The following is a 27622-nucleotide window of genomic DNA, read 5'->3' as shown; positions in this document are numbered from 1 at the left end:
AAATGATCTGTGGGGTATTTTGAGCTGAAAGTTTACAGACACCAGAGACATCTTGTAAAAGGGACATTATAGGTCCCCTTTAAGACAAATAACATCATGTAAGTTAAGCTGAGATGAAAGCATTATAGGGCATGCATATATCAAAAATGATTTCCATTCTGATTATGATTAAGTGTCAGTATTAGGCTTAGATGCACAGAAAGAAGGAATCTAGGAATAGAGACGAATCCAGACCTGTTACATTCTTTCTTTCTCTCTCTCTCTCTCTCTCTCTATGACGGGTGTGTCAGGAAGTCAAACTTCACTCTCTCACTGACTGGTCAACAGACAACAACACAATGCCTGGAAAGAAAGTTTGTATTATTGGCTCTGGAAACTGGTGAGTTCCGTCTCATGTATCAAACGGGGGTTTCCAGTTGATATGATTATGATGATGATGATGCATGTAGCAGCTGTTTGCAGTTTTTCTACTACGCAGTCAACACTGAACGCGACGCGACGCGACGCCAGACGCGCGACCAGTTTCATTTTCAGCGGCGTCTGTCTTGCGTTTCCACGTGTGTGTTTGTATAGATGCGCGTGTGTATGTGTTCACGCGCTTACAAAACTACTGTGTTGATCTGATATGATTGCCATATTTGTAATTTACCGCGTTACTTTGTAAGAATACGATTCCTCTCACATCCCAGCAAACAAAATACGTTTGCTAACGTCCCCATTAAGCTGTGAAAACGTTAAATGTTCTCTGAAAGAGAAGTTCTTAAATATTTACAAATGTTTTTCTTGGTTATGTGAACGTTAAAGGAACATGCAATTTCATCATTCTTCAAACATTATGGGAACGTTACTTTTGATTGTTCTCTGAACGTTCTGAAACAAAAAACAGACAAACTAAAACGTTTTGAGAACATTAAGGTAACAAAACATTTAACGAACATTATATTAACGTTATTATATTATATTAACTTTGAGAGAACCTTGCCAGAACGTTCCCTGTTAGCTGGGTATGTTCCACTGATAACAAAAATAATATCTTCTTGAAAAGTTTTAGTTGGATGTTTGTCTAACGTTTGTTTCAGAACATTCAGAGAACATTCAAAATTAACGTTTGAAGAATGATACAATGGAAAGTTCCCTTTAAAACATTTAATAAACTGGATGTTTTGAACATTCAGAGAACATTTAATCAGAAATAATGTTTTCATAACCTAATGGGAACGTTATTATAACGTTCTTAGAACATATTTTTGTTAGGTGTGTACCGTGGTACTTGGTTAACTCTTGGTTAGTGATGTGTCATGTGCCCTCGGGATCTCCCTCATTAAAGTACGAGCCAATCGCCATTACTGTAATCGGTGTTATTTTAGTATTATTCGTTTACTATTAGTTTTTGCTAATATTTTGAATTTGCTTTTGTTTTTATACTTTTTTAGCTTTTATTTTAATTTTATAAATTTTTGTTATGTTCTTTTGTAATTTTTTCTTTTTTAAATATTACTATTTAGGTTTAATTTATTTTTATTTGAGTTATTTTCAGTTCAGTTGGGGTAAGTTCTTGAGTTGTTCATTTAAATGCTTCAACTTAAACTAAATGAAAACTAGAAATTTAACTGAAATAAGTTTTCTGAAATCTATTTGACTTTATTTGAGCTTTATTTCAAGTAACAAAATGTTTATTGAAATAAACATTCAAAAGTTACGTTCGAAGAATGATAAAATGGAATGTTCCCGTAAAACATTTTAAAACATTTAATAAACTGGATGTTTTGAACATTCAGAGAACAGTATAGAACATATAATACATATATAAAACATATTTTTGTTAGCTGTGTGGTACTTGGTTAACTCTTGTGTGTGTTTGTTTGTTTGTGTTGTTGTTCAGGGGTTCTGCCATCGCCAAGATCATCGGTCACAATGTGAAAGCGTCAAACCGCTTCGACCCGATGGTGAAGATGTGGGTTTATGAGGAGATGATTGACGGACGCAAACTCACAGAGATCATCAACACCGAACACGAGAATGTCAAGTACCTGCCCGGACACAAACTGCCCAAAAATGTGGTGTGTGTCTCCTCATGAGCGTTAGTACAGTGCTGGGATCAGATCATAATACCATGGCACTTTGATTTACACGTGGTACTTCAAAGAACAGTAAGCCAGATTACCTAGAGTTTATTATTAGATGTTATCAGTAAATTAAATTGACACACAGATTAAAGTGATGAACTTTGCACAGATCACCTTTGAACTCATCTACACATTACTGCAGCGTCGGCATGTTTCTCAACCAGACACACATTAATAATGATGACACATGCAACTACTGTAACCTACGACATGCAACATAAGAACATTTCACCAATACGCATTAAGCCCAAATCTAGATTAAATCACGGTTTATCTACTAGTTCTGTTGCACTTTAAAAAAACGTTCAACTTTCAACCAGATGTGGATGAGCCGGATTAATAATGACTCATATAACAGCTACTCAAGCAGACTATAACTAGGTCAAAGCTGAAGGAGTAATAAAAGTTGTGTAGCAATCATTCAAGCTCTGTGTCTTTATATTGTGCTGGACAGTGAGTGGTCTGTACGTTATAAAGGTTAAAGGGATAGTTCAACCAAAAATGAACATTGTGTCATCATTTACTCACTCTCAAACCTGTTTCTTTGATCTGTTGAACACAGAAGAAGATATTTTGAAGAATGTTGCTGGTCCCCATTGACTTGCAGTGTATTTTGCTCATACTATGGAAGTGAATGGGGACCAGCAGCTGTGAGTAAATGAGTTTTTATTTTTGGGTGAACTATATCTCTAAGAACCACTGATCTAAACCAGCTCATGAGTGTATTTCCATCTGCGTTCAGAGAGTCAAATGTGTTTCCACAGGTGGCTGTTCCTGACGTCACGGAGGCCACGAGCGGAGCCGACTTCCTGATCTTCGTCATTCCTCATCAGTTTATTGTGAAAATCTGTGACCAGATGAAACCTCACGTCAAACCCGGAGCCCTCGGGATCTCCCTCATTAAAGTACGAGTCAATCGCCATTACTGTAATCAGTGTTATTTTAGTATTATTTGTTTACTACTAGAGCTTTTGCTAATATTTTGAATTTGCTTTTGTTTTTATACTTTTTTTAGTTTTTATTTTAATTTTAGACATGCTTTAAGTCATTTCGTTATGTGTTTTTGTATTTTTTTTTAAATATTATTATTTAGGTTTTATTTATTTTTATTTGAGCTTTTAGTTTTGTTTCAGTTTGGGTAAGTTCTTCAACTTAAACAAAATGAAAATGAGAAATGTTACTGAAATAAGTTTTTCATCTATTATTTTATTTTATTTGAGATTTATTTAGTTTATTTCCTTTAGTTAACAATATTTATTCTTTAATATTTTTCTATATGGTTCTAGACAATATTCACCTCTAAATGATGCACCATGTATTTCTATTTGAAATAATACTTATTTTACAGAAATATTACATATTTTCAATCAGTAGTGTTTAAGTAAGTAAAAAAGAATTTATTAATACAGTCAAATAATATGTGTGTGTGTGTGTGTGTGTGTGTGTGTGTAACTGTGTATTAAGTGTATTTTCAGATTAGGTTTTGCATCTATATTGCATTTGAATAGATATTATCAAAGACTACTTCATCAGGCTGATTTTTAGATTGTCTCAAAATGTTTGGTGGGTTAAACATGCAACATAAAAACTTTTACTGTTTGCATTGTGTATACTGTTTCACATAGTATTTTTTTAAAATAGTATAGTATGCAGTGCACTAGTAGTCCGTTCCAAACTCATCTTGTGTGTGTGTGTGTGTGTGTTTAGGGCATCGACGAGGGTCCGGATGGTCTGACTCTGATCTCTGACATCATCAGGTCCAAGCTGGAGATCGAGGTCAGTGTGCTGATGGGCGCCAACATCGCCACTGAGGTGGCGGAGGAGAAGTTCTGCGAGACGACCATCGGTGCGTGAGAATCCTGCAGAGCGCTTGACCTCATGTGCTTCAGTGTGTTTACGATCCTGTGTGTGTTTCAGGAGCCACTAATGAACCCAACGGCAAGATCTTCAAAGAGCTTCTGCAGACGCCAAACTTCCGCATCACTGTGGTGAAGGAGAGCGACACGGTGGAGCTGTGCGGAGCGCTGAAGGTGCCTGAACACACACACACACATGACTGCAGTGTGTTTCACAGTGTTCTAGAATCCATCTTTAAAGCCTTTAAAGCAAATTTACACCACATTAGGGGGGAAAAATTGCTTTTTTTGCATGTTTTGGTAAAAATTATAAGATGAAAAAGATGTCATTATGACAAAGAGTTAAAATTATGGGACAAAACGAGTAATGATTATGGAAAATGTTAAAATTATGAGATAAAAAGTCTTGATGATGGCAAACTTAAAATTATATGATTAAAAGAAGTCGTTAAAAAGTTAAATTATGATATAAAAAGCTGAAATGTTGAGATAAAAAAGTTTTATGAGAAAAACTTAGAATGATGAAATAAAGTTGAAATTGTGAGATAAAAAGTTAGAAATTATGATATAAAAAGTTGAAATTATGAAATAAAAAGTCATTTTTATGACAAAAAAAATCAAAATTATGAGAAAAAATATGAAATTATGATAAAAAGTCAGAATTATGAGGTAAAAACTTGAAATTATGAGTTAAAAACTTGAAATTATGAGATAAACATAATTATGAGACAAAGAATTCGAAATTATGAGATAAAAAGTCATAATGATGACAAGTCGAAATTATGAGATAAAGTGGAGATTTTGAAGTTGAAATTTTGAGATAAAATGAATTTATGGTAAAAAAAAAAGTCAGAATTATGGTATGTAAAGTCAAAATTATGAGATAAAAAGTCATACTTATGACAAGTTAAAATTATGAGATAAAAAGTTGGAATTATGAGATAAAAAGTCTTGATGATGACAAACTTAAAATTATATGATTAAAAGAAGTTGTTAAAAAGTTAAATTATGATATAAAAAGCTGAAATGTTGAGATAAAAAAAGTTTTATGAGAAAAACTTAAAATTATGAAATAAAGTTGATATTGTGAGATAAAAAGTTAGAAATTATGATATAAAAAGTTGAAATTATGAAATAAAAAGTCACTTTTATGACAAAAAAATTCAAAATTATGAGAAAATATATGAAATTATGATAAAAGTCAGAATTATGAGGTAAAAACTTGAAATTATGAGATAAAAACTTGAAATTATGAGATAAACATAATTATGAGACAAAGAATTCGAAATTATGAGATAAAAAGTCATAATGATGACAAGTCGAAATTATGAGATAAAGTGGAGATTTTGAAGTTGAAATTTTGAGATAAAATGAATTTATGGTAAAAAAAGTCAGAATTATGGTATGTAAAATCAAAATTATGAGATAAAAAGTCATACTTATGACAAGTTAAAATTATGAGACAAAGAAGTTGAAATAATTATGTAAAATAGTCAAAATAATGAGGTGAAAAGTCAAAATTATGAGATAAAAAGTTCTCATAACTTGAGAACAGTCATTACTGACTTAGAAATCCATAATTTTATCTCATAATTATTACTTTTATGTTATAATTATAAAAATGTAATGTCATAAATAAGACTTTTTATCTCATAATAATGCATGATTTAGTTTTCTTATGTGGCAGAAATGGGCTTCTGTACATGTCAGAATGATGACACTGAATTTTATTGTAGATCAGGGGTTGGTTTTTATGTTTTGTAATAGTTGATAAAATTAAAATTTCTAACTGGAAATACTGGAAATAAGTACAATTTACACAGATAATCCTGTTCTAAAGTTGTTTAAGGCAGTTCTAAATAAAAAAAACAACAACATGCAATTTTTATAATCCCTCTTTTTGTAAATGATCAACATTTTGCAGATTGTGCGCTGTGTGTGTTTATGAGCGCAGCTGTACTGTGTCTCTGCTAGAACATTGTGGCGGTGGGCGCAGGCTTCTGTGACGGCCTGGGCTTCGGGGACAACACTAAAGCTGCCGTCATCAGACTGGGGCTCATGGAGATGGTGGCCTTCTCCAAACTCTTCTGCAAGAGCGCCGTCTCCTCCGCCACCTTCCTGGAGAGCTGCGGCGTCGCCGACCTCATCACCACCTGCTACGGCGGACGCAACCGGCGCGTGGCGGAGGCCTTCGCTCGCTCGCAGAAGGTCCAACTGACGCATCACACACTGATGATCACATGATGAGCAGCGCTTCACAGGCTCTGTGTCAAACACGGATCTACACCACGACAAAACAAAAAAGTAGTCGTGACTTCTGATCTCAGAATTTGGACTTTTTTTCTTGCAATCCTGAGAAAATTCACAAAAATGTGAGATATTATCTCAGAATCGTGAGATTCTGAAACATTTTCCAAGACAAAAAGCCACAATTTCGAGATTTAAGCTTCAATTGCAAGTTTTTAAATCGCAGATCTTAGGAAGAAAGTTGAATCGCAAGATATAAACTCCGAATTGCAAGAAAAAAAACTAAATTGTTAGATGAAAAGTCATAATTACATTTTTTATTTTTTATTCCATGCCAAAAAAAAAGAAAAAAAGAAATTGAGAAAAAAGTTAGAATTATGATATAAAGTCAAAATAATGAGATAAAAAGTCAGAATTATGACTTACTTCAAAACTGAGATAAAAGGTAGAAATGATAAGATAAAAAGTCATAATTATGTTAAAAAGTAAAATAGTGAGATGAAAAAGTTGAAATTATGAGACAATCACAGATCTACGCCAAGAAACGACAAAATTAGAAAAGTAGTCGCAGCTTCTTATCTCAGAATTTGGACAAGAAAAAAGTCTGAATTCTGAGATAAAAAGTTACAATTAATTTTTAGTTTTTTTATTCTGTGGCAGAAATAAAAGAAACAGAATTCCAAGAAAAATGTACAATTCCGAGATTTGCAAGTTTATAAATTGCCATTCTGAGGGGAAAAAAGTTGCAAGATACAAACTAAAAAAAGTCTGAAATGTTAAGATAGAAAGTTTATTACTTTTTTATTTTGTTATTCCGTGGCAGAAAAAAAAACAGAATTGTGAGATATAAACTATACGGAAGAGGATTAGGGCCAAGCAATAATAAAAAAATAAAACCATCTTGAGATTAAAGTTGTTATATTTCGAGAAAAAAGTCGAAATAAAATGTTGAGAATAAAGTCATTAAATTATGAGAAAAACTCGTTAAATTTCGAGAAAAAAGTCGAGATAAAATGTTCAGAATAAAGTCATTAAATTATGAGAAAAAAGTTGTTAAATTACGAGAACAAATTCGTTAAATTATGAGAAAAATGTCGTTAAATTTCGAGAAAAAAGTCGAGATAAAATGTTGAGAATAAAGTCATTAAATTACGAGAACAAATTCGTTAAATTATGAGAAAAATGTTGTTAAATTACGAGAACAAATTCGATAAATTACGAATTTGTTCTCATAATTTGACTTTTTTTCTCCTAATTTAATGACTTTATTCTCAAAATTTAACGAGTTTTTTCTCGTGATTTAATGACTTTATTCTCAACATTTTATTTCGACATTTTTCTCGAAATTGAACAACTTTAATCTCGAGATGGTTTTATTTTTTTTATTATTGCTTGGCCCTAATCCTCTTCCGTAAAACTAACATCATTAACTTATTATTTAATTCTAATAAAATATAAACAGTAAATTTATGCTTTTTTTTGGAGATTTTTCTGTTATTTCCGTATATTTTATTTCCCTGTAAATTACTAGTTTTTACCAATAATTCTAACATAAAAAGCACATTATTATTTCATTTAACTACACAACGTCTCTTCAGCACACACAGACCAGATCAATCAGAACAGACCGTCGAGTCCGAGAGCTTCAACTGGAGCGAAGGAACAAAACGCTGATCTGTTGAGTGATTTAAAGTTCATTCCTCTATTATTCACTTGTTCTTCCTGTCTTTCATTAGTCAATAGTGGAACTGGAAGCTGAGATGCTGAACGGTCAGAAGCTTCAGGGCCCTCAGACGTCTGCAGAGGTGCACAAGATCCTTCAGAAGAGAAACATGATTGACAAGTGAGTCCCAGTGACATCATCATTACATCATCGTCACATGCTCAGCTGTGCGTGTCTGATATCTGTGTGTGTGTGTGTAGGTTTCCTCTGTTCGTGTCCGTGTATCAGATCTGTTTCGAGGGTCGGCCGGTGAAGGACTTCATCAGCTGCCTTCAGAATCACCCAGAGCACATGTGACCGGCCCGGCCCGGCCCGCACACTGCTGACACTACTGAACTAAAGTCGATTATGATCATCAGTCCAGGATGTTTTAATGCACTGCAACAGTATTTGTGTTATTTCTGACTCAGGACTGTATCGCTGATGAACGCACAGTACGGTTAGACCGGCGCCGTTTTACATTCGTCTCATAGATAGATTCGTGTAAAATGTCATGTCAAACACAAACAATAAAAGCCATGCTGCTTATTTGAATCAAACTTTGAGCTTTATTTATTCTCACAACACTCAAACACAACACACAATTACACTTATTAAAACAACAGAAAGTTTTAATCAATTAAAGACTGACATTAATGAGGTTTTCGTCCAATCAGATGCTGTAGAATGAGAATGCTCCTCCCACCTGCTTCTAACTATCAATATCAACTTTATTTCAAACAACATCAATTGCAAACAGTCAAACAAGACACTTGATAAAATGAAATAAAAGTTTAAGTTTACTGTAAAGCGAATGTACTGAGCTAAACATTTTGGGTTTTATATAAAATATATATTTAACTAAATAACTCTAAAATTGCATGAAAATCAAAGCCAAAGACAACTTGTGTTCCAGATTTGAAGTTGTTGTGATATAAACTAAAGAATATTATTTAAAAAAACAGATATTTTATAAGACATGTCCCACTCCAGTGTCTCAGGACCATCAGATCGGATCAGATGAGATGGTGGGGTAAATGGCAAACCTGGATATTCCACACATGTTTTTATTTCGTGCCATGCGTATGAAGCCCTTTTCACCCCACGCCGTCCCCCAGCTGACAGACAGACAGAAAACAGAATGATCCTCCTCAAATAATCAATAATCACTTCATATTTACACCACTAGAGGTCAGTAGAGCTCACACTCAAATACTGGAACTTGATATTATAATATTAAAACACTGCAAAAAATGCTGTTCTTAGAGTTTTAGTCTTGTTTCTAGTCAAAATATCTTAAGTTCTTAAATCAAGAAGCATTTTCTTGACAAGTAAAAATTATTTTCTTGTTTTCAGGAAAAATAAGTTAAAATTAAGTGAGTTTTTTCCTTAACACAAGCAAAATAATCTTATTTCAAACCAAAAATAAGATATACACAGAAGAGGATTAGGGCCAAGCAATAATAAAAAAATAAAACCATCTCGAGATTAAAGTTGTTAAATTTCGAGAAAAAACTCGTTAAATTTCAAGAAAAAAGTCGAGATAAAATGTTGAGAATAAACTCATTAAATTACGAGAAAAATGTAGTTAAATTTTGAGAAAAAAGTCGAGATAAAATGTTGAGAATAAACTCATTAAATTATGAGAAAAAAGTTGTTAAATTTAACGACTTTTTTCTCGTAATTTAATGACTTTTTCTCGAAATATAACAACTTTTTTTCTCATAATTTAACAAGTTTGTTCTCATAATCTAATGACTTTTTTCTCGTAATTTAATGACTTTATTCTCAACATTTTATTTTGACTTTTTTTCTTGAAATTTAATGAGTTTTTTCTCAAAATTTAACAACTTTAATCTCGAGATGGTTTTATTTTTTTATTATTGCTTGGCCCTAATCCTCTTCCGTAGATATATAATCTTGTTTTCTGTTTGGATTAAGACTTAATTTTAACTTATTTTTCCTAAAAAAAAAGGAAAATAATTTTTACTTGTCAAGAAAATGCTTTTTGATTTAAGAACTTTAAGATATTTTGACTGGACAAAAACTCTAAGTAAGAACAGCATTTTTTGCAGTGAATCACATGACAAAATAACTTTTCAAGGGTTAGTTCACCCAAAATTGACAATTTCTATCATTAATTACTCTCCCTCATGTTGTTTCACACCTGTAAGACTTTCATTCATCTTCAGAACACAAATTAAGATATTTTTGATGAAATTTATTTAGGCTTTTCTTCACGTATAAACATTGATCACATGTCAGTTATGGTAAACAGAAGCTCAAGCAAAACAGAAAAAAGTTAGAATTATGATATAAAGTCAAAATTATGAGATAAAGTCATAATTGCCAAATCGAAATTATGAGATAACAGTTGAAATTATGAAATCAAAAGGTGAAAGTATGAGATTAAAACGATGAGATAAAAAGTCATAATTATGTTAAAAAGTAAAATAATGAGATGAAAAAGTCAATTATGACACAAGTTGAAATTACAAAAGAAATGACAAAATAAAAAATTAGTCGCAACTTAAAAAGTTAAAAAGTACAATTAAATTTTAGTTTTTTTATTCTGTGACAGAAAAAAAAAGAAAAAAAAGAATTCCGAGATTTAAAATTGCAATTGCTAGTTTATAAATTGGCATTCTGAGGGGAAAAAAGTTGCAAGATATAAACTTAAAAAGTCTGAATTGTTAGATAAAAAGTCATTATTTTATATTTTATTCCGTGGCAGAAGAAAAACAGAATTGCATGTTTCAAGCATGTCTGAACCAGTGTGATCTGAAGATGAACGAAGGTCTCACAGGTGTGGAACGACATGAGGGAGAGTAATTAATGACAGAAATATCACTTCTGGCTGAATTAACCCTTTAATGTCGTATCTGTCAGATAATATTTTTGTATAAAGTGAAAATCAACCTGTTTTTCACCAGCCAGTAATCCTGCCCATTTTCTGACCCGTAACCGACCACGAGAACCGCATGATTGACCAATCCAGAGCTGCACTTCGGATCACTGTAGATTCCTGAACACACACACACACACACACATTCAGACAGCTAATAAACATGTGTGTGTGTGTGTGTGTGTGTGTGTGTGTGTCTTACCTCCTCTGTATCTGTGGAAGGAAGCAGGTCTGGCATTTATGCCGACGGACACAGGGCCGATGTTAGCGACGGCGTACTGCAGCGCTCCCTCGTTGTGAGGGGGAAGAATCCGGAATCCTGAGCAGTATCCCGCTCTTCCCGTCACAGAATATCGACACACACCCTCCTGTAAACATCACGACATCATCACGACAGCCTTCAGAGCTTCAGATCAGGCTTTCAGCAACTCACATTATTTATTTTAAATTTACGTTTTTATGATTTAATTCATTTTTTTTCAATTATTAGCTTTTCATTAGCCTGCTACAGTTCCCTCATGATCCTCCAGGGGTCACAATCTCCCAGTTTTGAGATTCCCTGCTTCATGGTTCGGCTGTGATCTGAAGTACCTTGTGTTCGTACGGGTAGAAGGTGTTGGAGTCGATGCCTTTGTTCTGGATGATGTAGAGAAAGGCTCGGCTCAGGTATCCGCCCTTACAGCCGCGGTTCCCCAAACTCACGCTGCAGTCCAGCAGGTTCTGTGGACTCAGCGGAACCAGAGCGCCGGTTCTTCTCTTCATCTGCCCCTCCAGAGCCCCGACAGCACTGAAGGCCCAGCAGGAGCCGCACGGGCCCTGAACACACACACACGCGTGCGTTACGCTCCTGTGATCACACACACACTCTGACTGCACACACACACACACACACCTGGTTCTGGACGGGACTGACCATCCCGCGCTCCGTCCAGTTGACTCTGGGAGGGACGGTCAGGTGATCATGTGACGGAGGGCTGAACGTCACGTTGATGTCGGGAAAATCTTCCTCCAGTAAACCGTTCATCAGAGGATTGACTTCATCTGCAGTCTGAACACACACACACACACACACACATTCATGTGACCTTTGACCTGCACCGACATGAGAAAACAACTTTAACAGGAACGTCTTGCTTTTCTGAAAAATGTATCAAAAGTGAGTTTATGCTTCATAAAATAAGAAGAAATACATTAAACTAGTTTGAATTTAGGTTGTTTTTCTTCTTCGCGAGCAGATATTCTTTCTCTTAATTTTGATCAGTTTGACTTCTGATTAAGAATTTGACATGATTTAATTAATTTTTTGTAAATATTTTATTTTGAGTGATATATTTAAAACATTATTTTAATTTGCCATTTTTATTTTATTATTTTATGTAGATTGATATTTTAAAATCATTTGTTTTAAATTTACATTTTTATGATTTCATTAGTTTTATTTTGATTGTTTATATTTTTAAAATGACGAATTTGTTAGTAATTTTTAGTAACTTTTTTTTGTAGATTGTTAATTTAAATCAATTTAAAATTCTTTTTTTATTTTACATTTTTTATGATTTCATACATTTTTAATTTTTTTTTATTTTGAATGTTTGTATTTTTAAATGATTTTAATTTGACATTTTTATTATTTAATTAATTTTTACGTATATTGTTTTTATTTTAAAATGACTTCATTTTAAATGTACATTTTTTATGATTTAATTCATTTTTATGTAGATTGTTTTTATTTTAAAATCATTTATTTTAAATTTACATTTTTATGATTTAATTAGTTTTATTTTGATTGTTTATATTTTTAAAATGACTTGAACTTGTTAGTAATTTTTAGCAACTGTTTTTTTTGTTGTTGATTGTTAATTTAAATAATTTAAAATTCATTTATGTTTTTTAATTTGACATTTTTTATGATTTCATACATTTTTAAAATGTTTTTTTATTTTGAATGTTTGTATTTTTAAATAACTTTAATTTGACATTTTTATTATTTAATTAATTTTTATGTATATTGTTTTTATTTTAAAATTACTTCATTTTAAATGTACATTTTTTTAATGATATAATTAATTTTTATGTAGAATGTTTTTATTTTAAACTTATTTTAATTTTAGATTTTAATAATTTAATTTTAGGAGAAATATAGTCCCCTCAATATCTAAGATTCTATTCTCAGATTCTTCTTTTGAAGGAAGGTGTTTCAGCACCATGTCGCTGAGCTGGTTCAGTCCCAGAGTGAATGTGTGCAGACCGACGGCCGTCTCCTCATTGTGTTTGAGGATCTCCAGAAGATTCTGCTCCCAGACGGCTCTCCTGTGGCGCTCCTCTCTCTACAACACACACACACACACAACTCTGACTAACTCACACTGTAAAAAACAAGTAAGAATTACTTAATTTTTCTTTCGCAAGTTTTTGCATGCATATTTTTAAAGTAAATTTCAAATATGGAATTAAGTAACTCTACTATAAGATAAGTAAAATTAACAAAGAAAATAAGTAATTTTAACTTGGCCAGTAAAAGGTTGAGTAATTTCTACTTTGTTGAAGTTTATTTTGCAATATGTTTTACTCAAACAACATAACACTGAATTAAACCATGCTTTTAAAGTGTATGTTTTACTTAGAAACAGTTAAGTGAATAATACAATAGATATCATATCTTCACATTAGAAGTAACATGACATCTGAACACAGAGACCTCAAAACTTGGTTCACAATACACAGTGACGGTAACATTCGATGGATCGTTTTGAGTGTGAATGTGGCATTTTGAGTAGAAAATGAACTCCAAATATCACAAAATGGCAAGTTACTAAACAAAACCACAAAAGCAATGATAAAACGATGTAAAAACAGCTGGAAAACAGTGAAAAATCGACCTCATGAATTATTCAAGGCCCAGTGCATGATGGGAACACCAGTATCAGAAAAGTTCAGTAGTTTTACTTAATTTTGTAATGTTGATATTTACGCTTTAATTTCTACAAGCTTAAATTTAGTACTAATATAGAATTTACTTAATTTTTTAAATTCTTGCCTGAACTAACTTTTTCATGTAAAAATGACATTTGTTTTTTCTGTAGCATTTACTTCACCATAAAATCATTTTTACAGTGCAGACTGGCTTCATGCAACTTCCAGCCAGTTAAATAATCATCAAAGATTCATAAGAAAAAATAAATATAAATATATAAAAGAATTCAGATTAACCCCTAAATGTCAATCAGATGCTCTCTTAGTGTGCACTAGACACAACACACGACAGCTTGGCTGTACGTGACGGTTACAGTCCTCTGACAGATTAGAGCCGACCAATCACAGTCCTGCATGCTGCGATTATTTAATCATTTTACGGCTCACTTGAGCTGATTGTGTCGCACCGGAGGCTCAGTCCTGCTGTGTGTGGATGAACATGATGTGATTGATGATATTCAGAGCTCAGGTGTCACAGACAGAAACACAAACCTCATTCTGATCTGAGTTCAGTGGGTCATTCATTCATGTGTGTGTGTGTGTGTGTGTGTGTGTGTGTGTGTGTGTGTGTGTACTCACTGTGTTTCTGTAGCTCTTATTGTGTTGAGATTTCCAGGCCATCCACTGATCAGTCAGACGGCTGATCTCAGAACAGACCAGAGCCACAGACAGAAGAACCAGAACAAACCTGACCACCAGCATACCTGCACACACACACACACACACACACACACACACACACACACACACACACACACACACACACACACACACACACACACACACACACACACACTTTTACATTCATGGATTTGGTAGACTTAAAATGCATTTTTATCCAAAGTGTCTAGTACTCTTTTTTCAGCATAAACGTTTAATCAGTTCATATTATAAACTCTTTTGTTGTTCCTCATTTGTCACTTATTAGCATCTGCTAAGTAATTAATTAAAAATAAATAATAACCACATTCATATAACATGGTATTTAGACTATATCACATATTATATATTATTTATTTAACTATTTATCATATTTATTGTATATATATATATATATATATATATATATATATATATATATATATATATATATATATATATATTATTAAAAACTGTAAAAAAAAAAAAATGTTAAAAAAAATTTGTATAAAAACAGTTTTTACCCGGAAATCACTGGTAAATTTCACAAATAATTACAAAGAAATAGCAAATAACCTTGAATTAAACATAACATTTTGAAGACCGAAATGGTATTTTCTTGTAAAACATTCTCCAGTATCCAGATGTCACACAAATATTACTTAAACATCGGTTTGATGTGCAAATTTTCATCTGGAAGATGTTTTTTTTGGCGTTTTCTCGACTGCAAAACATCTCTACTACATTAGATATTGAAAATACATTTAGAAAACGTCTTTAACCCAACAAACAAAATTATGTTTTTCTAATGTTCCCATTAAGTTATAAAAATGTCATTTCTGAAAGTTCACAAAATCCGATTTTTTAAACGTTTTTTTATTGGTTATGCACTGTAAAAAAATATTTTCATGATTAGTTTTGACAACATTTCTTCTTTTGTCAAATCAACTTCAATAATTAATGTGGTTCAGATAACATAATATTTGAGTTTGTGTTGATTAAACAAATCGCCTTCATTGTATTAACTCAAAATTTTAATTTCAATGAACTCAAAATTTTAAGGCAACCAGTTAACTTACATTTTCAAGTTATACCAACAATTGTTTTTTATGGTGTATATGAACGTTAAGGTTAATGTTTATCAAACGTTATGTGAACGTTACTTTTAAATGTTCTCTGAACGTTCTGAAAGGAGCAGTAACATTTAAAAAACATAAACATTCCATATAAATAACGTTTTGAGAACATTATTAACAACCAGATAACTTTGAACAAACGTAACTCTAAAAAATAAAACATTGGTTCAACAAAAAAATATATGTTAACGTTTTCCACTAGAATTTTTAACTTAAGCCAATTGGGAGAATTACATTAATTCAAAGCAATATTTTGAGTTGATCCAACATAATGTTTTAAGTAAGGTGAAAGATGTTTTTTTGCCACAATAAAAACACATTTCTAAGTAACATGAACTTAATAATTGTCAACATGAATGCAACTATTTAAGTTGATCCAACATAATGTTTTAAGTAAGGTGAAGATGCTTTTTGGACACAATAAAACGCATTTCGAAGTAACAAGAACTTACCAAGCACCGCTTCATCACCCTGATGGTAAATCTCCAAAAACCCACATTAACAGAAACTCTTCTAAATTAGCATAACAAAACACTAATTACTGCTAAATCTCCCTTACCATTAATCTTGTGCAAAAAACATTACATAACACTTAATTTTAGCATTTACTCTCCCTTTTAAGTGCCATGGGCAAAGCATGATGGGAAATATAAATCCCAGCCCAGTTTCACTTAACTTAAGTTCGTCTTAATTAAAAGAAGTGTTCATACAACTCAAAACAATGAAACACGTTTACACGTCGTCAGATTGTATTTTACATTAACAGAACTTAAAATTAAATACATTTTTGATGTATTTGATGTATTTTGATGAATGTTAAACTATGACAAGTCATGATAGTATATCGAATCAATAGGTATAATTTGTGTGTCATCCAAGTTCAATAAAATAACACTTACAAGTAAAAAGTCTAACAGCATTTTTTATTTCACAACAATGTATATATTTAAGTAATGACTAAAGGTCCCCTGAATTAGTGTGAAAGAACATTTGTTCATAACTTTGAGAGAACGTTCCCTGTTAGCTGGGATGTCTATGATTTAGAAAGTAGTTAAAAAAGAAAACGTTTTACCAGTAGTGTGCAGTAAACGAGATGTTGAAGCGGAGCAGAAGCAGAAGGGAGTGAATGCAGATCTTACCAGCGTCTGAGAGAGATGATCAGACAAACACACGCTTTCACAGCTTCTGAAAGAGGAAGTCACATCACATCTCCACACACCCATCCTCCACTCCATCTCTCTGTTTGTGTTTCTCTCGTTCCCAGTGTCTGTCATGAGAACTCAATTAAACCCGTCAGTGTGTCTCTCTGTCTGCTGACTGTTTTCTCAGTTTGATCAGTTAAACCTTGAGTATTGGTGATTTGAGTGATCAGACCTCCAGCTGTAAGTATTAAAGTGTGTTCAGACACGTTTGACACCCGCAGGAGTGTGTGATACTGATGCTGACGGCTGTGTTCCTGACGCTGCACAATCTCATGTGTTTTACTGTAAAACACACACACACGACACAATCTTCCTGCCATGGACACACACGCAGCATGAAGCACGCAAGCACAGATGGAGAGGATCTGACTCAGCAACCTGACAGACAGAGACACACGAGGGAGATTCACCTTCCGCTCACCTCCTGGAACTGTGATTATGAGAGATCCTTCAGAACGGACCTGTGCGATCACAGTCAGAAAACCCCACAGATGGGCTGAAACACAACAGAAGAGTGTCAGAGAGCAGTCAGCACTTATAAGTACACTTATTCTCACTAAAGAAGGCGTCAGTCGAGCTGTGAAAGATATAAATTACATATTTGAAAAAACAGCAAAACAGTCCAAGCTGAAAACAAAAATTGTGAGAAAACAAAATTGATCCAAAAACTAATTTCATTTTGCACTACTTTTTCTTCCTAAACTTGAAGAACTTGCACTAATGATATTTTACTTTACACTGCACGCTTTGTACGCAGTACAATACAAGTGTACAGTATTTTGTCATGGCAATTAAACACTCTAAAATGAAATTAAACAGACAGACAGACAGAGACACACACACACACACTTCTACAACTCTACACTCACTTAAAAACAACCCAAGTTGGGTTGAAAATGGACAAATCCAGCGGTTGGGTTAATGTTTGTCCAACCTGCTGGTTAGTTTGATTGAACCCAACTATTGTTTCAAAATTACTATATGTCTGGCTTAAAATGAACCCAAAATAGGTTGGAAATTAAAAATCAGACACATAAATACTAGCGGCAACAATAATAATCAAAAGGTAAACATTTATTAATAAGCAATTTAATACATGTTTATTGTTTAATTATTATTCATTAAACTTATTAATAAATGTTCATTTCCAACATATTTTGGGTTTATTTTAAGCAAGAAATACAGCAATTTTTAAACAATAGTTGAGTTAAATAAAACTACCCAGCAGGTTGGGCAAACATTTAACCCAACCGCTGGATTAAAACAACACAATCTCTGGGTTAAAACAACCCAATCGCTGAATTAAAACAACCCAATCTCTGGGTTAAAAACAACCCAATCCCTGAATTAAAATAACCCAATCTCTGGGTTAAAACAACCCAATCTCTGGGTTAAAACAACCCAACGCTGAACAACCCAATCTCTGGGTCATAACAACCCAATGGGTTAAAAAACAATCGCTGGGTTAAAACAACCCGATCTCTGGGTTAAAAACAATCGCTGGGTTAAAACAACCCAATCTCTGGGTCTAAACAACCCAATCGCTGGGTTAAAAACAATCGCTGGGTTAAAACGACCCAATATCTGGGTTAAAACAGCCCAATCGCTGGGTTAAAACAGCCCAATCGCTGGATTAAAACAACCCAATTGCTGGGTTAAAACAACCCAATTGCTGGGTTAAAAAAACAATCTCTGAGTTAAAACAGCCCAATCGCTGGGTTAAAACAACCCAATTGCTGGGTTAAAACAACCCAATATCTGGGTTAAAAAACAATCTCTGGGTTAAAACAACCCAATTGCTGGGTTAAAACAACCCAATTGCTGGGTTAAAACAACCCAATCTCTGGGTTAAAACAGCCCAATCACTGGGTTAAAACAGCCCAATCGCTTGGTTAAAACAGCCCAATCGTTGAGTTAAAACAACCCAATGGCTGGGTTAAAAAACAATCTCTGGGTTAAAACAACCCAATCTCATCTCTGGGTTAAAACAACCCAATTGCTGGTTAAAAAACAATCGATGGGTTAAAACAACCCAATATCTGGGTTAAAACAGCCCAATCGCTGGGTTAAAACAACCCAATTGCTGGGTTAAAACAACCCAATATCTGGGTTAAAACAACCCAATTGCTGGGTTAAAACAACCCAATCTCTGGGTTAAAACAACCCAATTGCTGGGTTAAAACAACCCAATCTCTGGGTTAAAACAACCCAATCTCTGGGTTAAAACAACCCAATTGCTGGGTTAAAACAGCCCAATCGCTGGGTTAAAACAACCCAATTGCTGGGTTAAAACAACCCAATATCTGGGTTAAAACAGCCCAATTGCTGGGTTAAAACAGCCCAATTGCTGGGTTAAAACAGCCCAATCGCTGGGTTAAAACAACCCAATTGCTGGGTTAAAACAACCCAATCTCTGGGTTAAAAACAACCCAATCGCTGGGTTAAAACAACCCAATCGCTGGGTTAAAACAGCCCAATCGCTGGGTTAAAACAACCCAATTGCTGGGTTAAAACAACCCAATATCTGGGTTAAAACAACCCAATTGCTGGTTAAAAAACAATCGATGGGTTAAAACAACCCAATATCTGGGTTAAAACAGCCCAATCGCTGGGTTAAAACAACCCAATCACTGGGTTAAAACAACCCAATCTCTGGGTTAAAACAACCCAATTGCTGGGTTAAAACAGCCCAATCGCTGGGTTAAAACAACCCAATTGCTGGGTTAAAACAACCCAATATCTGGGTTAAAACAGCCCAATCGCTGGGTTAAAACAACCCAATTGCTGGGTTAAAACAACCCAATATCTGGGTTAAAACAGCCCAATTGCTGGGTTAAAACAGCCCAATCGCTGGGTTAAAACAACCCAATCTCTGGGTTAAAACAACCCAATATCTGGGTTAAAACAACCCAATTGCTGGGTTAAAACAACCCAATATCTGGGTTAAAACAGCCCAATCGCTGGGTTAAAACAACCCAATATCTGGGTTAAAACAGCCCAATTGCTGGGTTAAAACAACCCAATATCTGGGTTAAAACAGCCCAATCGCTGGGTTAAAACAACCCAATCTCTGGGTTAAAACAACCCAATCGCTTGGTAAAAACAGCCCAATCGTTGAGTTAAAACAACCCAATGGCTGGGTTAAAAAATAATCTCTGGGTTAAAATAATCCAATCGCTGGGTTAAAACAACCCAATCTCTGGGTTAGTCCATTTTCAACCCAACTTTATAATATATATATTTGTTTGTTTTTTTCTTCATCAATAGAGCAACTAAAAGCATTAATACTAATCACAAATATAATATTAGGGGCAAAATTAAGAAAATTCAGTAAAAAAAAAAAAAAAAAAAAAAAAGCATTAACAATCACATAATTCATGAGATTGATTGTGATTATTTTAAACTGACATTCTGATATCTCATCATCTGAGACTCAATCTGAAGATGCTGTTTGTGTGTTTGTTCTTTCATTATATAAAGATCTTTAACATCAGCTGAGGCTGTAAAACCCTCTAATCTTCACACAAACAAAAACAAACACAATCCTCTCCATATCTCTGTCTCTGTCTCTCACACTGGAGTTTCTGTATTTCAGTGCGGTTTGTATATGGACTCATAAAGCTGCAGCCTCAGCGAATAAAAACAAATCAAACATTCAGATTACAGACACACTCACCCGCCCCACAGATGCTGCATTAATCTGAGATCACACACACACACACACACACACAGTCTGAAGCAAATAAAATCCACTCAAACAGTCATTCATAAAACACTGTTTGCATATAATAACAGTGACAGCAGGAGAGTGTGTGTTTCTCCTGATTACACACTCTTTTTAACCCAGTAAACTCTCTGCACTCATTTATGTTGAATTGATACCTCATTCTCTCGATGATGGAATTGATTTATCACTCAGGACAATTTTACATGGCTCGAGGTGTGAAATTACGACGTTTCTCCATCGGCTGGTAATTATTTATTCATGCTTTTATTTATTTATTTATTTGTGTGTGTTAAATCCGCAGATTTGTCTGACCCCGTGCATTCAGACCATCATCTTCCACCGCAGCTGAAGTAATGCGCGATCTTGGCTCGAATCCACGCTCATGTTTGCGTAAATAAATCCGGCCGCGCGCGCTCCCGCAGCGCTCGTGACCCGCGCAGTCTCGATCTGATGCTGGTGAGTGGCGGACGCGCACGTGTAAAAACTACCTGAGGGGATATTTCCAGGGATTTCTTTAAGCCCGTTACCGAAGAATCGCCTCTGAAAGTGAAGTTTTCTGCAGTTTGATCGAGTCTGAGGTAAAAGCACCTGTGCGCGTGCGTTACGCGCCGATGATGATGAAGATGATGATGAGGGAGTTCGCGCTTCTGGACTCTGAAGGACAGACGCCTGGCATCAGGTGAGAATTTACACAGATATTAATCAACATCACAGAATTAGTTTGTGAGGTGAGGTGAAGTGTGTTTACTTCAGTAACAGAGGTGTCAGGTGTTGCTCGGGTCACATTACACAAACAACAATAGTTTTGCGTAAAAGAAGCTTATTTTTCTTTTCCTTTGTGCATTGTGAAACTGGTTTAATTGACAAATGAGCTCATTCACCCCCATGTTTTGCTGTAATACGAATAAATGTATAAAACACATCAGTTTAAGGCACCGTTCCATAGTGATTTCATATTCTTCTCTTAAAAAAAGTGCTATTAAGACGTTTCAAACCTGAAATGTTTCTTTTGAGGTTTCCTTAAAGGGGTGGTTGATTATGATTTGACTTCTTTAACTTTAGTTAGTGTGTAATGTTGCTCTTTGAGCATAAACAACATCTGCAAAGTTACGACACTCAAAGTTCAATGCAAAGAGAGATATTTTCATTTACAGAAATTACATTTTAAGGACTACAACGAGCTTCTTCCCCAGTTAGTGACATCACAAACCCTAAAATTTACATAAACCCCGCCCCCGAGAACACACAACAAAGGGGGCGGGGCCATGTTGGGCTGCTTTAGAGAAGAGGAAGAGTTGTTTTTGTAAATGCCGTCATTTTACGCCGGACTGCTTCACAAACGAGGGTCAATTCAACACAAAAGATGAACATGACGGCACATGCTAGTGGATGAGTTGAATCAACTCCACAGCAACTACATCAATTTATCCACTAACCATTCAGAAACGTCCAAAAGTTGTAACTTCTTCCTGAGTCTCTCCATCAGTGTCGACTCCGGTTTGAACAATGTAAGGCTGAACACTTTCGTCATTTTGGCTGCGTGAGATTCTCCAGCTTTGTTGTTGTTGAGCTGTTAAAGCTCCGCCCTCTTCTGGAAAGCAGAGCTCATTTGCATTTAAAGGGACACACACAAAAACGGCGTGTTTTTGCTCACACCCAAATAGAGGCAAATTTGACAAGCTATAATAAATGATCTGTGGGGGATTTTGAGCTGAAACTTCACACACACATTCTGGAGACACCAGAGACTTACATCTTGTGAAAGGGGCGTTATAGGTCCAGTTTAAACACCCGTAGAAACTAAAAAATGGTCAAGACCCTGAAGACTCAAGACTCTGAAACAGGTCTAAAGCATTATGAACAACACTGACTCAAACGGTGAAGCATTAATGTGGCTTTGATTCCCATAAAATGCATGAACTTTTATATGTGTGCAATGCAAGCATCTGTAACTGCATGACTATAAATGATCATTGTTCATCAGAAACACGTTTGCATGGGAAGGTTTGACACTGGTTCCAGTAGCACACATGTGGAGGAGCATCATAATCTGTTGTGTCACAATGACAAACGGGTGCTATAATGAATAAATCGAATTTAAACTGCTGTTTGGTGTGTTTGTGTGGCCACACATCTGTGATGCTCTTTTAAGGGCATGAAGTTTAAACCTCTTGAGCACTTTTAAAGATGCTTAATGGACTGAAACAGACATGCTGGTGTAAACAAACAGACGGATGAACGGCCTCCATTATGGCCATCTGAAGATCAGATTAGAGCATCTCCTGCATTAAACGCTCACTCTGAACGACATATGCTCTCGCATCCTCGCTTTCAATTCATGCCGTTTGATTTCACGTGTCTGACCGAGGCTGTGCTGCTGTTCATTCATACAGACTGAATCTGAGCCGCTCAATCGGCGTCACGGCCATCAGGAGAAAATTATTTTGTCATGAATTGATGAAATTAGACAGAGGTGAACATGTGTGACGCCCTCATCCTGAGAAACCATGGATGAAAACACACATGCTCAAAAAATACAATGTGCCATTGGCAGTGTCTTTTTATTGTATGCTTTATTTTATGAATTATCATCAATATCATTTACACTGCCATTCAAAAGTTTGGGGTAAGTTAAGATTTTTTTGTTAAGAAAAGAAATGAATACTTTTACTCATGAAGGACGCATTAAATTGATCAAAAGTGACAGTAAAGACATTTATAATGTTACAAATAAATGCTGTTCTTTTGAATTTTCTATTCATTAAAGAATCCTGAAAAATAAAATGTATCAGTTTCCACGAAAATATGAACATAGTTAATAATAATCAGAAATGTTGAGAATGATTTCTGAAGGATCGTGTCAAATGATTTGCTTGAAAGGTGCTGTAATTAAAGCTTTTTGTTATTAAATATGGTTCATTGCAGTGAGGAAAAAATGGTTTGCAATTGATGCTATAAAAAGGTTTGTGCTGAACACTGAATTATTGACTTTCGAGAGCATCAATCCATCAAGAGAGACATTTAGAGATTATAATTGTCAGTTTTTCTCTTCAATCTGTGTGATGTTCATCATTCTGCTGATCGTCTGTGTCTGTGAAGTTCATGGTTATATTAATACATGATTTTTTTTGTTCATGTTTGAATGAAAAACTCACACACTAACACACACACACACAGTGTTGTGTCTCTGGCAGGGCTCCTTGTTTTGTAGTGGGTTTGATACACTGAAGACTGCCAACATTTGGTTATGCAAACATGACGCTTGGAGTCCCGGACACTCACACAGAGACTCGCACACACACTCTTTCATCTGTTCTTCATGCATGCATACACACTCCCCACTGCTTGACCAGCTCTTAAACTGTGACAGTGCCGTCTTAATACTTCTATATGAATATCTAACTTCAAGCTTTTCACATGCACACTGAATTGCAAGTAAAACTCTTATTTTGACCTCTCCATCTACACAGATCAGGCATAACAGTATGAGCACCGACAGCTGAAGTGAATAACACTGATTATCTCTTCATCACGGCACCTGTTAGTGGGTGGATATATTAGGCAGCAGTCTCTTACCTGGGGAGCACATGGCACCAGGATGCACTATGGGAAGAAGGCGAGCCGGCGGAGGCAGTGTGATGCTTTGGGCAATGTTCTGCTGGGAAACCTTGGGTCCTGCCATCCATGTGGATGTTACTGTGACACGTACCACCTACCTAAGCATTGTTGCAGACCATGTACAGCCCTTTCATGGAAACGGTATTCCTTGGTGGCTGTGTCCTCTTTCAGCAGGATAATGCTCCTGACACAAAGCCAAAATGGTTCAGGAATGGTTTGAGGAGCACAACAACGAGTTTGAGGTGTTGACTTGACCTTCAAATTCCCCAGATCTCAATCCAATCGAGCATCTGTGGGATGTGGTGAACAAACAAGTCCAATCCATGGAGGATCCACTTCACAACTTACAGGAGTTAAAGGATCTGCTGCTAACATCTTGGTGCAGATCCCACAGCACACCTTCAGGGGTCTAGAGGAGTCCATGCCTCGACGGGTCAGGGCTGGTTTGGCAGCAAACGAGGGACCAACACAATATTAGGATGGTGGTCATAATGTTATGCCTGATCGGTGTATTTTGAGATGGAACTGACAATTTGACAATTATTTTTTTTTTATGGAATATTGCAGTGTTTATTCTAATTGATTTATCTGTGCACATTATTATTGTTTTAAATTCATGTTCTCGTAATCTCGAATCAACTTCTCCTCCCTCTTGCAGCAACATCTTTGATGACAAGGGTGGGACAACTTGTCACTCACATGAGATCCACCAATAGCAAACCACAACCATCCAATCAATTCCCCACAGACAAAATCAAGCCCCGCCCTACATTTGTTCTTGTTTGCAAAGCCGTTTCACCCAGACATACGGCACAATAGGGAAGAAAAGATGATCACAACTTCTGTTTCATGCAGACTTTTAAAACATGCATCTAGTCAAGTATTAACACTCTCTCTCTCTCTCTCTCTCTAGGCTGTGAGAGGGTGATCAGAGAGACTTTCTATTGTTGGTAATGAGAAGGAGCAGCCCCTCTGCCAGCTGGTGAGTGCTTCACTCAGATCTGAGATTATGTCTTCTATTAGCAGAATTTGTTATTCAAAAAGTAGCAACGATATCTAACGCCCTGTTTTCCCTGCAGGCGGGTCTCCAGATGTGTGTGGCTGCTGATTGGAGGAGGCTGTACTGGTGGGTGGTGCTCCAGTGGGTAGTGGGCGTGGCTCTATCAGGGCCGTGCGCCCAGCGCTGCGACTGTCTGCCAAAGCTCCCGATAGTCAACTGTTCATCGAGACAACTCGCTTCTGTTCCCGAGGGCGTCCCTGTCAACACCCACGCGCTCAACCTGAGCATCAACCATTTGAAGACTCTGGCGAGGCGGCGGTTCTCTGGCCTGAAGCAGTTGCGTGAGCTGGACCTCAGCGACAACATGCTAACGGTGATCGAGGTGGAAGCCTTCGCCGGCCTCCAGAACCTCCTCATCCTGAGACTGTCCCGCAACCGGCTGAAGATCATTCCAGTCGGAGCCTTCTCTGGCCTTCCCAACGTTCAGTTTCTGGACATCAGCGAGAACGAGATCTTGGTGTTTCTGGACGACATGTTCCGAGAGATGCCGTCTCTGCAGAAACTGGAGGCCAGCGAGAACGACCTGGTGTTCATCTCGAACCGTGCTTTCAGCGGCCTGGCCAACCTGCAAGAGCTGAATCTTGATCGGTGCAACCTGACGTCGGTGCCGGTCGAGGCCCTGTCGCAGCTCACCGGACTCCTGCAGCTGCGTCTCTGCAGACTCGGACTGACAACGCTTCCCAATAACTCCTTCCGGCAGCTGGTCCGTCTGCAGGAGCTCCGCGTGTCTCACTGCCCCTGGTTGGACTCGCTGGCGGCCAACAGTCTGATCGGACTCAATCTCACGTCGCTGACGCTCAGCCACTGCAACCTGAGCGCCGTGCCGTACTCCCCGCTGCATCACCTCGTCTACCTGCGATACCTGGACTTGTCCTACAATCCCATCACCACCATCCTTTCCAACCTCCTCGGGGATTTGCTGCGCCTTCAAGAGTTGCATTTGGTTGGCGCAGGACTTTTGCGAGTCGAACCGGGTGCTTTCCGCAACCTCGCCTTCTTCCGGCTCCTCAACGCGTCGGACAACCGTTTGGCAACGCTGGAGGAGTCGGCGTTCCACTCTGTTGGTACCTTGGAGGTCCTTCGGTTGGACGGGAACCCACTTGCGTGCGACTGCCGTCTGCTCTGGGTGATGCGCAGACGCCTGTGGCTTGGCTTCGATGGACATTCACCCGCCTGCGGCTCACCTGTGCAGGTACAAGGCCGGATGTTCCAAGACTTCACAGAGGTCGAGCTTCCCAGGCTGTTCACGTGCCGGCAGGCTCGCATTCTGACCCGTAAGCCGCAGGACGTTCGGACGGACGAAGGCCACACGGTTCTGTTCTTCTGCGCGGCCGACGGAGACCCGGCGCCGTCGATTACCTGGCTAAATCCGAAACGCTCCGTCCTCACTGGCTCAGGCAGAATCCGCGTCCTTCCCAACGGGACCCTGGAGGTACGTTACGCGCAGGTGCAGGATAGCGGATACTACTTGTGTGTCGCCTCGAACGCCGCGGGGAACGACAGTGTCTCCGTGAGCCTGCGGGTTCGCGGGTTTCCGGCATCCACTCGAAACCGTTCAGGTCCCTTCTTTCTGGAGGGCTGGAGCTTTGCATCCGGTCAAGCGCCGGTCAACGGATCGCAACCGTTTCCATTCGACGTGAAAACGCTGGTGATCGCGGTGACCATGGGCTTCCTGTCGTTCCTGAGCTCGGTGGCCGTCTGCTTCATCTTCATGTTTTTCTGGAGTCAGAGCAAAGGACAGATCAAACACACGGCAACAATCGACTTTGTCCCGCGCAGCTCCGCGTCGGCGGCGGGAGGTGGACGGACGACCATGGAGACGGGCAGGTTCACCATGAAACTGATCTGAAAGTTCTAAGAGGCTTGAGAACATGAGATGTTTGAGGTGCTACTAATCTATAGTGATGAACACACATTTTCGCCACATATCCTGAGCGCATAAGATGCATGAAGTATGATGTATGAATGTCGTTCACTGCATTAAGGGGATAGTTCACCCAAAAATGAAAATTATTCCATGATTTACACCCATATGTGTATGACTTTCTTCTTTCAGCTGAACACAATCAGAGTTATATAAAAAATATCCTGGCTCTTCTAGGCTTTATAATGGCAGTGAATGGGGGCCGAGATTTTGAAGCCAAAAAATCCATCCATCCATCATAACAGTAATCCATACGACTCTAGGGAGTTAATAAAGGCCTTCTGAAGCGAACTCAACTCTCTCATGAACGCATGACGGATGTTACTGGAAGCCAGTGATTATAGTTTATAAAGTTTTAAATGTGGATATTTTTCTTACAAATCTGCATCAGTTCACTTCAGAAGGCCTTTATTAACCCTCTGGAGTCATATGGATTACTGTTATGATGGATGGATGTGCTGTTTTTGGCTTCAAAATCTCGGCCCCCATTCATTACCATTATAAAGC

The 27622-nt window shown here is 36.8% G+C and overlaps 3 protein-coding genes across 5 annotated transcripts; 2 read left to right on the top strand and 1 right to left on the bottom strand.

The window, feature by feature from the left end:
- The first annotated feature begins 266 nt into the window (after positions 1 to 266).
- On the top strand, positions 267 to 8491 carry gpd1c (glycerol-3-phosphate dehydrogenase 1c). The gene is made up of 8 exons (XM_048203383.1): positions 267 to 379; positions 1883 to 2060; positions 2891 to 3031; positions 3834 to 3972; positions 4044 to 4156; positions 5957 to 6190; positions 7966 to 8072; positions 8153 to 8491. The coding sequence occupies exons 1-8, from the start codon at positions 339 to 341 to the stop codon at positions 8247 to 8249; spliced, it is 1050 nt and encodes a 349-aa protein (XP_048059340.1). The 5' UTR covers positions 267 to 338; the 3' UTR covers positions 8250 to 8491.
- ctss1 (cathepsin S, ortholog 1) lies at positions 8481 to 20792 on the bottom strand. 3 transcript variants are annotated; one of them, XM_048203380.1, is made up of 9 exons: positions 20669 to 20792; positions 17197 to 17282; positions 14389 to 14513; positions 13041 to 13163; positions 11729 to 11884; positions 11428 to 11652; positions 11039 to 11204; positions 10851 to 10956; positions 8481 to 9049 (listed from the first exon to the last, which is right to left on the bottom strand). In XM_048203380.1, the coding sequence occupies exons 3-9, from the start codon at positions 14509 to 14511 to the stop codon at positions 8938 to 8940; spliced, it is 1011 nt and encodes a 336-aa protein (XP_048059337.1). In that variant the 5' UTR covers positions 14512 to 14513; positions 17197 to 17282; positions 20669 to 20792; the 3' UTR covers positions 8481 to 8937. The 3 variants fall into 3 exon arrangements, with proteins under 3 accessions (XP_048059337.1, XP_048059336.1, XP_048059339.1); XM_048203379.1 differs by lacking the exons at positions 17197 to 17282; positions 20669 to 20792 and adding an exon at positions 16657 to 17148; XM_048203382.1 differs by lacking the exons at positions 17197 to 17282; positions 20669 to 20792 and adding an exon at positions 16724 to 16835.
- A 139-nt stretch (positions 20793 to 20931) lies between these two features.
- Positions 20932 to 27266, top strand: lingo4a (leucine rich repeat and Ig domain containing 4a). The gene is made up of 3 exons (XM_048203378.1): positions 20932 to 21192; positions 25045 to 25113; positions 25211 to 27266. Exon 3 carries the CDS (start codon positions 25223 to 25225, stop codon positions 27038 to 27040), a length of 1818 nt encoding a protein of 605 aa, XP_048059335.1. The 5' UTR covers positions 20932 to 21192; positions 25045 to 25113; positions 25211 to 25222; the 3' UTR covers positions 27041 to 27266.
- Positions 27267 to 27622: the final 356 nt, after the last annotated feature.

The sequence above is a fragment of the Megalobrama amblycephala genome, linkage group LG9, assembly GCF_018812025.1.
Source record: "Megalobrama amblycephala isolate DHTTF-2021 linkage group LG9, ASM1881202v1, whole genome shotgun sequence".
NCBI lineage: Eukaryota > Metazoa > Chordata > Actinopteri > Cypriniformes > Xenocyprididae > Megalobrama > Megalobrama amblycephala.
This window is presented reverse-complemented; position numbering and strand designations above follow the sequence as displayed.

Bases quoted from the DNA above. Each gene is read 5' to 3' on its own strand.
- gpd1c (XM_048203383.1), top strand. From the start codon at position 339: ATGCCTGGAAAGAAAGTTTGTATTATTGGCTCTGGAAACTG. The intron at 3,032-3,833 runs GTACGAGTCAAT...GTGTGTGTTTAG, and splicing joins TCGGGATCTCCCTCATTAAA to GGCATCGACGAGGGTCCGGA. The intron at 6,191-7,965 runs GTCCAACTGACG...GTCTTTCATTAG, and splicing joins CCTTCGCTCGCTCGCAGAAG to TCAATAGTGGAACTGGAAGC.
- ctss1 (XM_048203379.1), bottom strand. From the start codon at position 16,858: ATGACAGACACTGGGAACGAGAGAAACACAAACAGAGAGATGGAGTGG. The intron at 14,514-16,656 runs GTAAAACGTTTT...GTGTGTGTGCAG, and splicing joins TCGTTTACTGCACACTACTG to GTATGCTGGTGGTCAGGTTT. The intron at 13,164-14,388 runs GTGAGTACACAC...TGTGTGTTGTAG, and splicing joins ATAAGAGCTACAGAAACACA to AGAGAGGAGCGCCACAGGAG.
- lingo4a (XM_048203378.1), top strand. From the start codon at position 25,223: ATGTGTGTGGCTGCTGATTGGAGGAGGCTGTACTGGTGGGTGGTGCTC.